The 16,946-nt window shown below is 42.6% G+C and overlaps 1 protein-coding gene and 1 long non-coding RNA gene across 3 annotated transcripts in view; both read left to right on the plus strand.

Annotated features, from left to right (window-relative positions):
- The window catches only part of LOC133958314 (uncharacterized), a 44,305-nt gene extending 43,105 nt beyond the window's left edge, over positions 1-1,200 (plus strand). The window contains exons 2-3 of the long non-coding RNA XR_009921669.1: positions 467-651; positions 1,153-1,200. This is a non-coding gene — a long non-coding RNA (uncharacterized LOC133958314). The remainder of the gene's footprint in view (positions 1-466; positions 652-1,152) is intronic.
- Positions 1,201-9,816: 8,616 nt separating this feature from the next.
- Positions 9,817-16,818, plus strand: etf1a (eukaryotic translation termination factor 1a). Of its 2 annotated transcripts, none has more exons than XM_062393708.1 (11): positions 9,817-9,967; positions 10,351-10,461; positions 11,672-11,847; positions 12,887-13,026; positions 13,175-13,313; positions 13,483-13,673; positions 13,856-13,985; positions 14,086-14,259; positions 14,378-14,442; positions 14,540-14,687; positions 16,059-16,818. In XM_062393708.1, exons 2-11 carry the CDS (start codon positions 10,376-10,378, stop codon positions 16,139-16,141), a joined length of 1,332 nt encoding a protein of 443 aa, XP_062249692.1. In that variant the 5' UTR covers positions 9,817-9,967; positions 10,351-10,375; the 3' UTR covers positions 16,142-16,818. The 2 variants fall into 2 exon arrangements, with proteins under 2 accessions (XP_062249692.1, XP_062249693.1); XM_062393709.1 differs by lacking the exon at positions 9,817-9,967 and adding an exon at positions 10,102-10,227.
- Positions 16,819-16,946: the final 128 nt, after the last annotated feature.

A 16,946-nucleotide genomic window follows, 5' to 3' on the forward strand; every position in this document is an offset into this window, starting at 1 on the left:
AGGCTATTTATCCAGGGTTATTTTTTTAATATCAGATTATAAGTATAAGTATAAGCATGTATGCCTAACATGTCTTTCTGACCTGGTTTGAAAGTCACAGAAAAAACATGATAGTTGGTGCTAGTATAACTTTATATAATGAACAGCTCATATGTGCTGGTTTAATGTGAATCACCAAATGGATAAACATGAAAGTGCCACTTAACTGAAAAGCCAAAGCTTTTATAGAATAGTGTTTTCCCATTTATTTCAATTTGGTTTGTGTTAGGATATTGTCACAAAAGGAATCAAATACATCGAACCAACACTATGAAACATTTTCTTTCTGGTGCAAGTTTATGACGTTTCTTGGTTTGATTCTGAAGATTAATTTTAAGGTTAGACTGGCTTGATCCAAAATACTACTAGTTCTTAGGACATTGTCATGAGTTAACCCCAACCCTCCTCTGTCCGAACTGCCTTCTAGACATTGACACACTGGGATGGATGAACTTTGACCTCCTGCTGGACCTAGCAGAGATGAGCACCATCGACCTGGACAAGAATGAGCTGTGCATGAAGCCTCTCTTCCAACTCCTCTCCTGTGAGAGTCCTTCAGGGTCGGCAAGCTGTCCTACAACGAGTGGTGTTACTGCTTCCAACAACCTGGGGGTGAGGGAGGGAGGAGAGTTTCCCAGAGCCTGATGGGGTCTGACAGAGACAATGAGGCAGTTGTTGAGGATTAAAAGATGCAACGTTGAAAGTGAATTGGACATGTTGGAGCGGAAAATTTAACTTGCACTCATTTCAGCAGCCAAAAAAAAGGTCCAGAAATAAGACGTAGCTGCAGCGGACATTCTCTGCAGGAGCTTAAGAGCCACTGATGAAAATGAAAGTGGTTGTACTGGCTCCTGCAGCCTGGTGCAGCGAGAATGACAGGAAAAATAGAACAACGTGCCATATGGACAGAGGAGAGAGACTGTGATGATGGAACAGAATTGCTAAGCATGGGAATGTTTCTGTATACATTTTAAAGAGGTTATTGGTGGGGAAACAATGGATTCTTGAATTGGGTTATGAGACTTTTAAGTTGAATGCAGAATCATTATAAGCTAAATAAAAATGTATTGTATGTGTTTGTTACAACAGGATCTTCTTCCTGTGTGTTTTTAGGTTTGACCCGCCAAAGTAGCAGAAATGTGTTCCAGACGCAGTGGAGGGCACCTTCAGGTCAGTTTAACTGACAGCTGTCAATCACTCATCTGTATCCAAGGACAACTTGCCCACCCACAATAAAAATCACACTGTATATTTCAAGTTCTTAGTACTGAGATTAAAATGGATGAGTAACATTTAATATCCTTTCTCATTGGTCTTATTAGTCACTTTGTCACAACACTATAGCAGTTGAGTGACAGCCCTTGGGAGCATGTATAGATGGGTAGATGCTATTGTATATGACTGGTTGCCTTTAAGTGGATGTAGTAGATTGTAATAAGGGATTTCTGGCTATAATGAGACGTGAGTTTAGTTTAATCTGAGCATAGCCATGTTTTTCCTTTTCAATGGTTAATATCTTACACATTCCTCCTTTTAATATCTTTCTCTCCTGTCCTTCTCTCCTCGCTGCCTCTAAGTTCCTACTAAATAATTATCATTGTACTGTGGCTTTGGCTTTCATCCACAGTTCAATTGGGGTTAGGTTAACTGGAGACTGTAACTTGGCCATAGCTGTGAATGTGGGTGTGAATGGTTGTTGGCCCTGTGATGGGCTGGCGACTGTTCAGGTTGTACCTCACTTCTCAGACAATAACAGCTGGGATTGGCTCCAGCTTTCACACGACCCTTAAGAAAAAGTGACATGCTAATGGTTGGATGGAATTTATCATTAAACTGTCCAATAATCTTCGCATTACTCTTACAACCTAGGTTTTGTTTGGACGAACATTTGATTAAAAAAATATCAAATTCACTTGGGCACATTATTATCTTGACATTCCCCTACCAGCCATTTACTTGTTTTGGCTCTGCACACTGTCACACTGTCTAGGAAAGGTATAGTCATAAAGTTGTATAATTTTGTTGCATGCCAGAGAGAGCAGCACATTGAAATTATGATCTGAACCTGCATCAGGCTGCACACTTAATATCTGCGTGATTGGCTGCAATTGTTAATTACGTCGCAGGGAGCCATCGGAATTCAGTGTTAATAAAAAATAAACCTGTGTGCAATGAGATCTCTTGAGTGAAGGCCTGCTCAGAGACATGCTCCTCGTAACTTACATTATTCCTTTTCTAAGAGAAAAGATGATTTTTATTCTGATATCCCCTGCGTGTCTATGTTTTATTTGTGTTCTATTTCCCTTTGTGCTCAATATCTCTTAAATCTCCATCTTTCCACCAAGGAGATCAAATGGCATACTTTGTATATGACATAAGAAAGACTGTCCAATTTAAGATCATCTTTGTGAGTTCATGTATTTTATTTTCATGCAGATGAGGAGCAGGAGGCCCCAGGGAACCGAGAGTCATAAGAGAATGAACAAGTTCAAACTGTAAAGGCAGCAGAACCAGATCCACCTGAGGAGCTAATGAGGACATGGAGGAAGTAGTTCTGGAGGAGCTGTCTTGTGCATTAACATCCAGAAATCAAAGTCATAACAAAAATGAGGGGGTGAAAGTATATAAATTATAAATGATCTAGATTAGAACCTACACTAAATGTTTGCCGAAAGGTCTCTGGATTGACCCATGTGCACCACTAACGTTCATCCGAGTCAGAAATGGCTGTCTCTTTCTTCACCTCTCAGCCCTGCTGAAATATATGGAATTAACTTTCTTTTCCCCGGCACTTTTATCTATTTGTCCATTTATTTTCCCTCCTCCTGTCTTTGTCGCTGTGTCTCGGTCGGATCCTCTGGTCTCAGTCCGTGAGACCAGAAATAAAAGGTTTAGCCCCAACTCTTATGGTAATAAATGTTTCATGTTTCTTTCAGGAAGGCCACATTCAGTTTAATGCCTCCTATCAGGTTTTCTTCTGTATTTTCCAAACAGGCTCTTCTGTAGGTTTTGCAGCTTTAACTGTTTGTTGTATTGGGGACCTTGAAAGGTGGAGAAAGTCAAACAAACAATATTTCAGCATACAAGTTTTTTTAATTGAATGTTCAGATACAATTGTAGAACACAGTAGGATAACTGTTAATCTTGTTTATTTTCAGCTATTTCTGTCTTTTGCTGCCATTTCAAGGATGCAAATGATCACATTTTAAACTCTTGCCTTTTCCACCAATCGCAGGCTTGTGTCTCCTTCCTGATGATCTTCAGTCTCTGCTCTTCAGTCTGTCTTAACCTCCATCCAGGCATCACTCTGTTACAAGGCAATAGTTTTTCACGGGCTTGATTCAATCAATACCCCTCCATGTTTGAATGTGAGGCACTGATTCACTAATTTAAGAGACATATGCATTCATTTCGCCTCCTCTTCTCAGAGTTTCACATTCAACCATGTCATCCTGTAAACAAGGAAATACAAGGTCCTCCTGATCACTGTCTTTCTCAATTGGTCCTAACTGAGGCACTGACACTGGGCGAGATGGGGCGTACACCCATTAACTTGTTTTTTCGACTGTGGGAAAACATGCAAACGCCCCCATACACACATAGGTGTACACATTCAAACTGACACAAACACAGCTGTTCAAAGACTTAGTAAGAAATTACCATATTTGCAAATCTTTGCCTTAGTGAATGTCTAGATTTAAGAAAATGTTATCTCCATGTTGATCTAGTAAATTCACATGTGACATTTTGTTTGAATAAACTGAGATGTGTGATGGCTCCTGTCCTCACTGTAGCTTGAGCTCTCTGTCTCTCCATGCAACCACTGTGAGCACACGTGAGTCTTGTTTTCCATCATATTTGAAATTCTAATGAAGCGGTGATGATACCAGCTGAAGCGCTTCTTTTTTTACCTATGCAGTTCCACAATGTTTGTCTGAATATGTTTAAGTCTCCTCGTTCGATTCGGTCTGTTCAGTGTCCTCACTCCAGCAGCAGCAGTCCACATGTGCCAGAACCAATACACCCACACACACGCAGATAGGTTGCATATATTGACTTCAGCTGCAGTTTCTAAAAGCGTTTTAAGATTATATCCCACAAAATTAATCATTTATTCAGGCGTGAATGTGAGTAATGCCTTTAGGGGAGTTTTGTTCAAATGATTTCACTCTGAGACATTTGCATATCACCTAAATGGCATCAACTTTTGATTGTTCCCATCATCATCCTTCAAAGTGAGCTTCTCATGCTTTTGTCTTCATTTAATATGCGGTATTAAATCCATTGAACGGATGTTGCCCTTTCTGTAGTCAATTTGATTAATGCCGCTTAAAGAAAATCCATTTTCCACAGGGCTTCATCCCACTTTTCTCATCTTCCTTCCCCTATCAGTCCATCTGGGAGGTTGTCATGGTGGTGGCTTGGATGTAATGATTTCAGACTAGTTTAAAGCTGTACTGCATGAGTGACGGCATGGATTGCTGCACAGACTGGACTCACTGGTATGAAAACTTGATCTTTCCTGGGGAGTGACGACCAAGACCACTTCTCTAATGCTCAGAGATACCGCGGCTGGTGAGGAATTGGTGCTCTTTCTGATGTAGATTCATCTCACACAAATGCCTGTCATTACTTGTGGTAAGAGCTAAAGGAGCAGAGAATATGTATGTGCAGACACTGACGAAACAGATGTTTCAGAACAGCTGGATTTAGCACATTTTTGCATAGACAAATATGTGTTTTTCCTCTAGAAATGTTTAGATGTAGACCATTTTCCATTATAGAAAAAAAATATTACCAGGCCCTGGTAGTGCTGTGAGATTGATGGGAGCATGTGGCATTTTCTCCTTGGGGAGTGATGGGTGGCATCCAGGTTTTATCAGCTGGATGTGTGGACTGGAGCACAGCACTGTCCTCCAGGCTAACAGTGAGAGCTAGCACATTGTTTGCTCAAGCAATTCTGCTCTGCTGTTCTTTCAATATCTATTAGTCCACAAATATCACAGAAAGGGACAATAAGGCAGAAAAATTGTCAAACTTATGCTGCAAAATACCCAGCAGTCCTTTCTCCCGGAGGTGTGAAAGACAATTGGATTATGCCCACGGTCAGTGAGTTGTGTAGGCAGGCCAGCTGGTCCACATTACCTTTGGGTTTAACCCCTTTCCAATGCATCATTAAGATTGACTATGTGTCCTGGCCTCTAATTTGAGGTTATTGGTCTTAATACACTGCACTGATAAACTCCTAATAGCCGGCACAGTGTGCACATGAAGCATGTCTTACCCCCGCCTCATAAAACCTCATTCATATTTATGACAACCTTGACTCTCCATTCCTGATTAATCCACTTAATATTAGGACACAGATCCGTAAATCTCCCCGTGCCTCTGTGGAGAGCGGTAAGAGGGCCAGGGATGTGACAAGCATGTCAACACAGGAGATTTTCACAGTGAAACACATACTCGCACCCAAAACCTCCCAAATCGTTGCACTTGTCCCAGAACCCTAAAACCCACAGTTGTGCAGGAGACTGCTGCCAGACACCAAGAAGAGCTTCACATTCTCATGCCCGTAAAGCACATCCTAAGAAGATTGGTTTGAGTCACACTCAAGCTTTTGAAGTGCTGACGATTATGATCCTCTCTTTCACGCGGAAGGACAGAGAAAGAGAGGCTGAGAGACAGACACATACTGAGTCACGGATTAGCCCGTCAGCAGAGAATAACTGCTGCTTAATTCCCTAGGAGGAGTTCAAAGGTGTCCTCGTGTGTTGAGAGCGACGGCGCACAAACGGAGGAGCACATGGAAGTTTTCACTGGAGGAGAGGCATCAAAGCTCCAACGCGCCTGTGACAGCGAGGTTACAAGAGTCACGGGAACACGTGTCACGGTGCCTTCGATTTGTTTCGTGTTTAAAGGGTTTTGAATCATTTGAGTCTCACTAACTTGTACAGGTCAGGGATGTTAGTCCTCTCTGATATGCGGCCAAGAAGTTCAACTCTGTTAATGTGCCTGTTATGTAACTGCCCCTGTGTTTCTACCAGGGACTGAATGGATGTGTCCTCACTCCCTCAGTCTTTGTACCCCACTCACATTTTCTTAGTGAGGCTGTGTCCTTGAATGCCCCTGAGACTCCTTCCTCCCACCCTAACTCATCCACAACTCTATTTAAGCAGATGGCTACAGATGGGGAAACGGGGCCCCTTGAACCTGGTGGCATCTGTTTTTGGGCCCTGTACTGCATAACTCTCCCACACGCATGTACACTCAGACTATTAGTCACTCTTGCTATGACATCATGACGTGGTTATGAAGGTTGGTGTTGACACAGTGCAGAGCACAGTGTGACATTCAGGGAAGAGACGACTGCTCCGGATTGCATAGCAATGACATGCAAATGAGTTGTAATCGATCAAGCTGAGTGTCTCTAGCCATAACTCACCCATCACACTGCAGAGAATTGTGCTGTTAAGTTGTACCGGCTGCAGAAATAATCATATAGTTACATTATTAAAGCCAAATAGAGTGCCTCTCAGATCGAGGGGGACTCATCATGGACTGTTTGGTTGTTTTGAAGAGCCAATGTGAAAATTAAAGCATTTGAGCACTTACTCACATTATCATTTTGATATTATAGTTTGGAGTGTGTAAAATCTGTGGACAATTTGTATCTGTCTTTCCAATTGTACAGAAATTAATTTAAATAAATTGGTATTTCTTCCAGAGAAAAGTGGAAAAGTATCATAACAAATTTAAAAGTCAGCAGCACCTAACTTTGTAATTACAGGTGCACTGAAAGATTACGTGGGTATAAGGTCATGAGTATGTACTAGTTAAGTGCACAGAGCCAATCAGGATCTGTGAGCTGTTGAATCATCATTTTAAATGGCGAGGCCACCAAAGGTATGTCTTTGTTTGAGGCTCTTTCAGAAGAGATTGCAAATTTAGAACAATTTGTTTTTTCCTTTCTCTCAAATCCCGAGGCTTCAAGAGCCTGTCAACCTTCTCTGAATGCTTGTGTGTGACAACAACCAGGTGAAATGAAGCACCGGTCAGAACAGCTCCCATCCACAGCGAAGCATGAGCCATCCATTTCCAAGTGACAGATCATTACGGCTCTGATGCTCGACAGATGGTGATGAATTGGCACAGATACCGATGCTTGACAATTTTGGAGGCAGTTCATTGCACAAACTGCCATATCACTTTTTCTCCATGATGTTGCCGTCCTGAGTGTGCCAGATAATGACAGAAGCTACACCCGCCTCCTCCCTCGCCCCCACAGTTCACCAGAGATGGTTCATACCACAGGGATGAGCTCGCTCGTTGCTTCATGCACAAACAGATGTTTGTTCTGACAGAAACAATCAGCATTCACTGAAGACACTGACTAATATCCAGCAAAGCTAATAAAGCATGCCGCAATTAGTTTGACAAATACACAACAAGGCCTGACTTCTTAGTGTTCCACAGAGCAACACAAAACACACAATGAATGTCTGGGGACATGATGCACCTGTTGGATGAGATTTTTGTAGAAGTCTTTCATTTTTCAACTAACCAACGCTGTCATCTAGTGGTCCACATCTGTAAAGGCTCCAGTATTATTCCAAGGCTCCATATAGAAGAATAAAATGGTTATTTCTACTTAATGACCCATTCATGCTTGCCACTTTTCCTTCTGATCTAGGCCCTTACTGGTGAAAATAAACCATTACTATTCACAGAGAACCAATGTTTTATTTAAAAATTTGAGAAAAAAAACGATGTTGGCAGATTTTTTAAAGCATCTTTTAAACAGATGTCAATGGAGAAATACCATTGTGTGTTTGATTTTCAGGGGAATCGCACAATATTCCCAAATGCAGCAACTGTTCAACATATAATTCAATGTAAAAATGTATTAATAGGATTTAGTTTATAATCTCAACATATTAAATTAAGAGTTAAGTGTAAGTGTGAGTATAAAGTGTGATCTGATTGTTTTCTGTATTTTCTCTTCTATCAAATCTTTTCATGTCAAATGAACAAAATGTATAAAAGTCAAGGGATGAAAAAGGCCCAAATATGGTATTTCATCTACAAAGGGTTTTGCTTGTTGTATAACAGTGATCTATAACCTTAAATAAGAGCCAGGCTATACTTACGCTCCAATCTTGGCCTCACCCAGTGTCTCACCCAATAATTTTCAAGTGCATCATCAGCCTCAACAACAGACGGCGGCCGGATTACTGAGCTGCCTGGTTTAAAACATGCTGCAACGTTTTCTCTCTCCCTTCAATACCACCAGCCACACTAATTGCACAGCTGGCCTTTCAAATGGCCCACTCAGCAGTCTTGAAAGCCACATTGTCCCAGAACTCATAGGCTGAACAGATGATTGGACCCTGCTGACTTGGATTTACAGACGAAATGTTTCATGAGTGTAACATTCGAGATATCGGGTGTGTTGTAAAAAGCTGCAGTTAAACTAGAAATTTGGTACACGGAACTCGGGAAGAAAATTAGTTTTCTAACCGTCTCTGTTCTTTCTTTCCTACGTCAGCAATAACCTGACAAAACATCCGTAAAAGACAGAGGCCATCTCTGCCGGTAGCATTAAAGGGATAGTTCACCCGGAAACTCACTCATTATCTACCCACCACTATAGGCCGACGGAGGGGTGGGTGAAGTGTTTGAGTCCACAAAACACTTTTGGAGTGTCAGGGGTAAACTGCGTTGAAGCCAAATTCAATACAATTGAAGTAACTGGTGACCACTTCTTCCAACATAAAAAAAAACTAACAGAAAAACATATAAAATGCCTCCATACTGCTCCTGTGGTGTCATCCAAGTAAACCCTAACATTCAAATTAATTTACACAATGCTTTTAGCATAAATGTCCAGTGTTATCCTCCTCATGAGCCGCATTTATGCACAGCTAACAGCAGACATTTAGGCTAAAAACATGTTGTAAAGGATGCCGTTACGAGTCGAATTAGAAACTCCAAAAGTGAAACTCAAACACTTCGCCCACCCGGCCATTGGAATTGAGGTGACTGGATAATGAGTGAATTGTTCCTTTTTGGGTGAACTATTCCTTTAGGTGGTTAGCTGAGATTAACTTTTACGAAACACATCAGCCATAATGAGCAGGAGCGCTTTTATTTTATTTTGTCAAACAGATACAAGCTCATCCATCTGCCACCATTGGTTCATCTGGTTTCTGAGGGCAGGCTGAATGTGTCTCCCAGTGGACATCATTTAAACCTAGTGAGAGTTGTCGTTATGCTTAGTTTCACATAACTAACCTCATCAGACAGATTGTGCTGAGGGAAACAAAGCATTTTAATTAGGAGTGAGTTGAAAAAAAAGTGTGAAAAAGAGTAACAGCAGGTGATGCGAGTGGAATTTATCTAGCATGCATGTTTTAAAAACTGGCCAGCAGATGTCCCTGTTGTCACTAAATAGTACATATTTATGGAAAGAAGTAACTACATTGCAACAGGTGAAAAGAACGACTCCAAACATCGAGATAATTATTTAGTATCGACGTAAAAGCTTCTTCGGGACCAATTAAAAAAATCGCTGTTTCGCTAAATCTAGTACTTCAACTAGAGCCGGGTCGTCTTCTCGCCAACTACAAGTCCCACAATGCACGCTGGCAGACGCCCGCCCGGCTTCGATGACGCTTGGTCACGTCTGTCCAATGTCTGTGCAGATCCTTTTGATTGCCACGCACGCCGAGGGATCTCATTGGTTTCTATGCTGTTTCCAGGAAGTGAACGCCGCGGTTCAAACCACCTCCCACATGTGCGGCCCCGTCGTTAGCACCACGCGCGGCGTGTGGAGGAGAGAGGAACCGGTCGGGAAGGCAACGTCACACCTCGGACCACCGACCCGACGTAGCGCAGCAGACTGAGAGCGGAGCGGCGTTGTCCGAGGCAGGTACGGTACCGGCTCCATTTCTACCGCTGGACGGAAATCTGACAGCTGGTTTCCATGTGCTTTCCGAGGGATCGGGGGGGAAAGTAGGTCGTATTAGATAAGAACCGGGTGGACGCTAGGGCCTGGCAGACTGTAGGCCTTTCATTCTCCACGCGCTGTACTGACATAGAGAGGCCGGGTAGGGTCTTTCCCTCACGGTCAGTCCAGCCGCCCGCTCTGGTCAGGTGCCTTATCGGACGCCGCGCCGCTAGTTTGGAGAGGTACTCCCCCCACCCCCACCCCTCGAGCCGGCAAGAATGATCCATCTGGCCACTGAGACCGCCAATCCGGCTCCTGCTCGGCTCACCGCATGTGTTTTACTCCTCTTTTTCGCGTCTTTCCAGGTGCTGAACTGATTACAGCAGAAAGATGGCGGACGACCCCACCGCGGCGGACAGGAACGTGGAGATATGGAAAATCAAGAAGCTGATCAAAAGTTTGGAGGCTGCCCGCGGGTAAGTGATCTATTTACGGTGTGGGTCGATACTGTGGCCGGGTTAGCGGCACCGGGCGGTGTGGTTTCGGCTGATGGTGTGAAAGTGGACCGCCGCAACAGCTGGAGATCGGATAAGTGCGGCCGAGTTTGGGAGTGGTTAGCTTAGCTTAGCATGGGTAACTTAGCGTGCTAATTGCTAGCCGCTAACTGCTGGCGCATTTGGTCTTGTCTGGAGGTCGGGAAGATAGGTTTAATGTGGAGGACTGTGGATTTTTAGCCGCCCACGGTTGTGTGGTGTCGGTGACAGTGCGCGGTTGGTCGCCTCGAGCCCCAACAAAGAGTGCACAGCTAGCCGCGGTAGCGTTAGCTTAGTTGCTAATGAGACCCGTTAATAGACGTCATCTCTGGAAAGAGGCCGCCATCGGTGCCTGTATCGAGCACGTTGATGGGTAAATGCTAGGCCGGCTAGCTTACAGCCTCCACATGCTCCAGACGTATTTCACAACTGTGAATGGCGTTTGCGCGACAATTTCACACGTAGATCACATGTCAGATCTGCTCGCTACCGCGAACACAGTGAGTTAGTTGGCCTCATGGTAGCCCGGCGACTTGGCGTTACATTAAAGTTTGGTTTGCTACAGGGTGGCCACGGGGAAAGAAACCCAGCTCAGTTGTTTGCCGGTAGGGACACTGGCCTTGCTGAATAGTCAGACATGTGAGATGTGGGAGCTGCTACACTGGCTCCTAGCTTGCCATCTAGTGTTGAGCAGAATTTGCTGCCCTATGCTTCACTGCCTGCCATGTTACACACAGTTGACCATTTGCCCTATATTCATCCAGCTGCTGCTACCTGCGCCTGTGTGTGTGTTTAGTCGGCAAGCAATGGCATGCTTTGCCTTTGAGACTAGAATCGAATGGAGGACAACTGTGTAGCAACAGAACCGTAACTCAGTCCTTGGCTTCAAGGGCAGAGATTGTTGACTGTGACTGAAAGCTCCCCCTCAACTGTTCAGAACTAGTCACGGTGATTTCTGGCATGTAGAAGAGGTGGCGTTATATTGAGGATGATGAAGAGACCGGTCCAAGTTGCACTTCCAAATAGTTGAAGTTGTGTATAGTTGGCATGGAGAATTGTTACTGTGGTGTTACGCTAGTTACAGAAGTAAATATTGTTAGACATTGCTTTTTTACAAATACACTAACATGAAATCATCTATCTCTTTCTTTAGTAATGGCACCAGTATGATCTCGCTTATCATCCCTCCTAAGGACCAGATTTCCAGAGTGGCCAAGATGTTGGCTGATGAGTTTGGCACCGCTTCCAACATCAAGAGCAGAGTCAACAGGCTCTCTGTACTCGGGGCCATCACCTCTGTACAGCAAAGACTAAAGCTCTACAACAAGGGTACATGTCACAAGGCAAACCTAAATATAACCTGCTCACTTCTTGTGAAATTTCTTTGGGTTTTTAGAGTTAGCTGGACAGAACTGATTCCCACTACAGTGTCTTAATATAAATGTGATCCTCATTTTATCAGTGAAAGAGTCAGCTCTGGTGTTTATTGACATTATAATCTTACCGTTATAGAGACATATGAGTGGATCAAACAATCACCTAGAACAGAAGATTTCATCAGATTTGTGTGCTTGTGTACACTTCATTCCAGATTTACAAACATGATCACCTTTTCGGTTACAGTAGGTCTAGATTGATCTAAAATGATAAATGTGTTCATCGAACATCTCTCCAGGCTTCCAAATCTTATATTTCTTCAACAGCAAAGACATTGATTGGACATAACCATTCACTATGATGCTATTCCTCCATGTCAAGCTTCTAACCATCTAGTGAATGAGAGGGTGGTAAATGGTCTGTATTTATGTTGCTATTTTCTACTCCTGATATCTACTCAAAGTGCTTCTCAGTTCAAATGTCAGCAAAGCAGTAAGCAGATGACAATTGTGGTCACACATTGACTGCCATTTACTGTGAATGGGCAAGGACATTTCAAATTTGGGATTGTTAACCTAGTTAGAATTGATGTACTGTACCATTGAATACACCCGTTACACTGTGTACTACATGAAGTATCTGATTTGAGCATCAAATACAGCATTAATGAAAATGGCTATAAACATTGAGAAAGCGTGTCTTACCTTTATAGCCACAATGTCGGTGCACACATATCATACACCCGAACAATCCAGGGAGAACATTGGACATTTTGTCACAGATTATCATGTCCTTTTCAGAGCCTCGCAATGCAACCAGCACAATGACAAAGATGAGTGTCAAAGTGTGATGCTTCTTTACAGTGTCTCTCTCCTAACACCCATCTACATTGTGTGCAACCTCTGGCCTCTCCTGCAGAGACATTGCATTGTATATGCCTCTGAAAAATTGCAATTTCTTGATTCTAATCACCTTTCACTTCTCTTTCTAGTGCCCCCCAATGGCTTGGTCGTGTACTGTGGGACCATTGTGACAGAGGAAGGCAAGGAGAAGAAAGTCAATATCGACTTTGAGCCTTTTAAACCAATCAACACCTCCCTGTACCTCTGTGACAACAAGTTCCATACCGAGGTGAGAGCTGTTGTTGCTTTCTGTGTCTTAAGATGATATATTTTCTTGTAGAGAATATTATTGGAAACCTAAAAGTTCTCTTTTAGTATCTTGCATGCACTCTTTCACATTCTCATGTTCTCACTCTTCACTCACTCTCCTAATACAGGCACTGACGGCGTTGCTCTCTGATGACAGCAAGTTTGGCTTTATTGTGATCGACGGTAGTGGGGCGCTGTTTGGCACACTACAGGGCAACACCAGAGAGGTGCTGCACAAATTCACTGTGGACCTACCCAAGAAGCACGGTAATGACCCACTACGCTCACACAACTCTGAGATGTAGATGTGTTCAGGTTCACAAGCAGGGATCTACAGAGAATATATAAATATTACTGTTTGTTTTGGCTTTTACTTTTGCCCTCAGCCAAGCAGATTCTAAAGATTGCCTCTTTTATCTCTCTCTCTCTCTCTCAGGCAGAGGAGGACAGTCTGCTCTGCGTTTTGCTCGTCTGAGAATGGAGAAGAGGCACAACTATGTGAGAAAGGTGGCTGAGACGGCTGTCCAGCTCTTCGTGTCCAACGACAAAGTCAATGTGGCAGGAATGGTCTTGGCTGGCTCTGCCGACTTCAAGACAGAACTCAGCCAGTCCGACATGTTTGACCCAGTAAGTCTGTCTGTGTGTGTTCTAACAAAAATAGGTACTTGGTGTTAATTGTGATATATTGGCAATTAAAATATGGTTAACACATTTGAATGACTGGCTATATTGTGTATTTTTCTGATTTGTACTTTATACTTGTGTGTATATCTCAATGGTTTATCTTTCATGTGCGTTTGTTTCTATAGAGGTTACAAGCCAAGGTTCTGAAGCTTGTGGACATCTCCTATGGAGGAGAGAATGGTTTTAACCAGGCTATTGAGCTCTCAGCAGAGGTTCTCTCTAATGTCAAGTTCATCCAGGAGAAGAAGCTCATAGGTGAGTCATTGGGCTGATTACAGGTGTCACCAGCATGAGCTGGAGAAGCTTTTTATTTGTTTGTACTTGAGATTTTCCTACTTGCTCTTCTTCTGTATAGGACGGTACTTTGATGAGATCAGTCAGGACACGGGGAAGTACTGTTTCGGTGTGGAGGACACACTCAAAGGCCTGGAAATGGGAGCGGTGGAAATCCTTATAGTCTACGAGAACTTAGACACCATGCGATATATTCTACGTGTGCACGGGGCTGAGAGCAACGGACTGGAGAATGGTACACAACCCATAAACAGTATATCTTCCATTGCTGAAAGATTATTTTAAATTATAAATAGGATTACAATGTTATTGAAATGTTGTAATTTTAGTGTCCCTCTTTTGTTGAATTTCAGCTGAGAAGACCTTGTACTTAACGCCGGAGCAGGAGAAAGACAAGTCTCACTTCACAGACAAGGAGGTATGCTTTGCAAAGAAAAGACAGATCCCTGTGATTGAAGTTAGACCAATTAAGGATCATGACATGTGTCCCTGACTTCTTTTTTGTATTTTTCTAGACGGGGCAGGAACATGAGCTGATTGAGAGTATGCCACTACTGGAGTGGTTTGCTAACAACTACAAGAAATTCGGAGCCACGCTGGAGATAGTAACAGACAAAAGCCAGGAAGGGTCCCAGTTCGTCAAGGGCTTTGGAGGCATCGGGGGTGAGCACACAGTTGTTTACGCCACTATCTATGACCCTGGAATAGTTCATTTATACAACATCCAGGTAGAGGGGACGGAGGACATTTACAGCTCAGTGGTTATTCATTTCAAGTGCGCAGAGAGTAGATGTACTGCCCTTAAACTGGAGAGGTCCGTTTCTGTCCTCTGTACCTCAGGACCGCTTGTCAGCGGATCTAATGTAGGAATCAAAGCCTCAATTATCAGCCACATAAGCTTGCCACAAGAAAGATATATATATTTATTTAAAAAAATATATTTTGTATTCAAGATGATCTACTCAACATTTATTCCATCCTGATATCTGAAACTATTAACAAACTGATAGCCTAGGATATACTGTATGACTGCAAGAATGTCTCTTGCTAATAATAATTATCAGAAGAGCACTATGACCTATATGAAGGAGAAATAGCTCTGATTAATGCTGAAAAGATGCCATTTTGGACCAGATATGATAACAAATGGTTAACACACAACCACAACTATCTGGGGGAAACACTTACTATAGCACTTCGGCACTGACATTGCATTGGCTCCTTTGTAAAGCACCATTAGATATGTTTTCTGATAGTAGAGGAGACAGATTGTTCCAGGGCGGCTCTCTTTCCCTGAGTAGTTATAGAAATGTGGAGGCATAGTAGAAGCACCCTGAATTCATAATGTCCCTGTGCTGTATATGAAAAAGTATGTGGTCCCACCCTGTTTGATGACCGAATGTCAGAAGGAATGCCATGATATCAATAAAGGGTAACTGTAGCTCATCTTTACCAAGTGAGTGAGTGTGCATTTTAAGCATTTATCTTTAGGAAAACATTCTTCATCTTGCCAACAACTCAGTGTTATAACTATAAAAACAAGTATATAATAAGTCAAATAATTAAACATATATTTAACATGGTTTCTTGCTACATGTAAGGCCGGTAAGGATGAGTTGCTACATAGGTATTTGTGTCAGTCATGCAGAACCTTTGTATTCTGTGAACAGTTGAAATACCAGAACATAAAGCAGGACAACTAATTTGTTGTCCTGCTGGTATTTCTGCCATCAAAATTCCTGCCGAATTTGATGGTAGAAAAAAATGTAAAATAATGCATTTACAGTTCTTTTTAAATTTCCTATTTTGTCTAGAATCTAAAACTGTTGTTTTTAAACAGTAAAAACAAAGCGAGGGGGGGGGGATTTCATGAATTCATACTTTTTAAGAATGTAATACTCCCTCCCAAAAGCTAACGAGGCTTAGCTTATCCTTACACATTCTTCCTTTAATGCTGCCAGAATCTAGGAAAACATGATATAGCTGACTGGCCATCATATTACCTGGCTAATCTATTATCTCTGTGTTCCTCAGGTATCTTGCGGTACAGGGTGGATTTCCAGGGCATGGAGTATCAAGGAGCGGACGATGTGATCTTTGATTTGGATGACTACTAGGTAGTCTGGGACTGATTTATTGGGAGAAAAAAAGCAAAGGAATGAATGAAGAAATAAGGAAAGAAAAATGCCACCTCTCTTGCAGCAAGTGAGAGGTGCGACAGTGTTGACCATATATATGACAGACACACCTTCCAATTAACCTGTTGCATACACAAACTTGCACATACATTTCATCTGTACACACAAGAAAAAACATCTTGCAGGCAGAAGAGGAGTGAGAATTTTTTTCATCCAGAGAGGGAGAAAGCCCTTCCTGAATAAATCCCTGCCTGAATAAATCCCTGCCTTAGAGTGCTGGTTCCTTCCCCTAGTTGGATTGGACTCGACTCATTTTTGTTCATTTTTTTTCTCTCCTCCCCTGCATTTTGAATGAACACAACAGCAAGTTCCCAGATTCCTCGCTGCCCCCAACCCAGTCTGAAGATGGACTTTGGACTCACTCCTCACATATAGAAAAATATATTTTCCTTTCTTGCCTCATCATCTCCCTACCCTCTCTCTCTCTCTCTCTCTCTCTCTTCTCCCCTCTATGCTTTCTCTATTTTTTTTTTTGCATTTCATTTTTTTTACTGGTAACTGCTGCTGTTGTATTTTATGAGAGTGGGGGATTTTTTTTACCTGGGTTTCTGTAGAGAAAGGGGGACAAAGTATTAAATTTGAACTGCTGAAAACCATTTCTACCTCCTCATCTGCTGTGGTCTCAACCCTGTGCTTTTGTCTGTCTGTACCTGGAAGGGATGATGTTTTGTCTGCTTTCCTGACGATGGAGAAATGAATATGTTTTCATGGTCCTGTGTGAGTG

This window comes from Platichthys flesus, chromosome 8 (assembly GCF_949316205.1).
Source record: "Platichthys flesus chromosome 8, fPlaFle2.1, whole genome shotgun sequence".
Taxonomy (NCBI): domain Eukaryota; kingdom Metazoa; phylum Chordata; class Actinopteri; order Pleuronectiformes; family Pleuronectidae; genus Platichthys; species Platichthys flesus.

Excerpts from the sequence above, each read along its gene's own strand:
- etf1a (XM_062393708.1), top strand. The coding sequence starts at position 10,376 with ATGGCGGACGACCCCACCGCGGCGGACAGGAACGTGGAGATATGGAAA. Across the intron at positions 14,260-14,377 it reads GAGCAACGGACTGGAGAATG|CTGAGAAGACCTTGTACTTA; the intron begins GTACACAACCCA and ends GTTGAATTTCAG. Across the intron at positions 14,443-14,539 it reads CTCACTTCACAGACAAGGAG|ACGGGGCAGGAACATGAGCT; the intron begins GTATGCTTTGCA and ends GTATTTTTCTAG.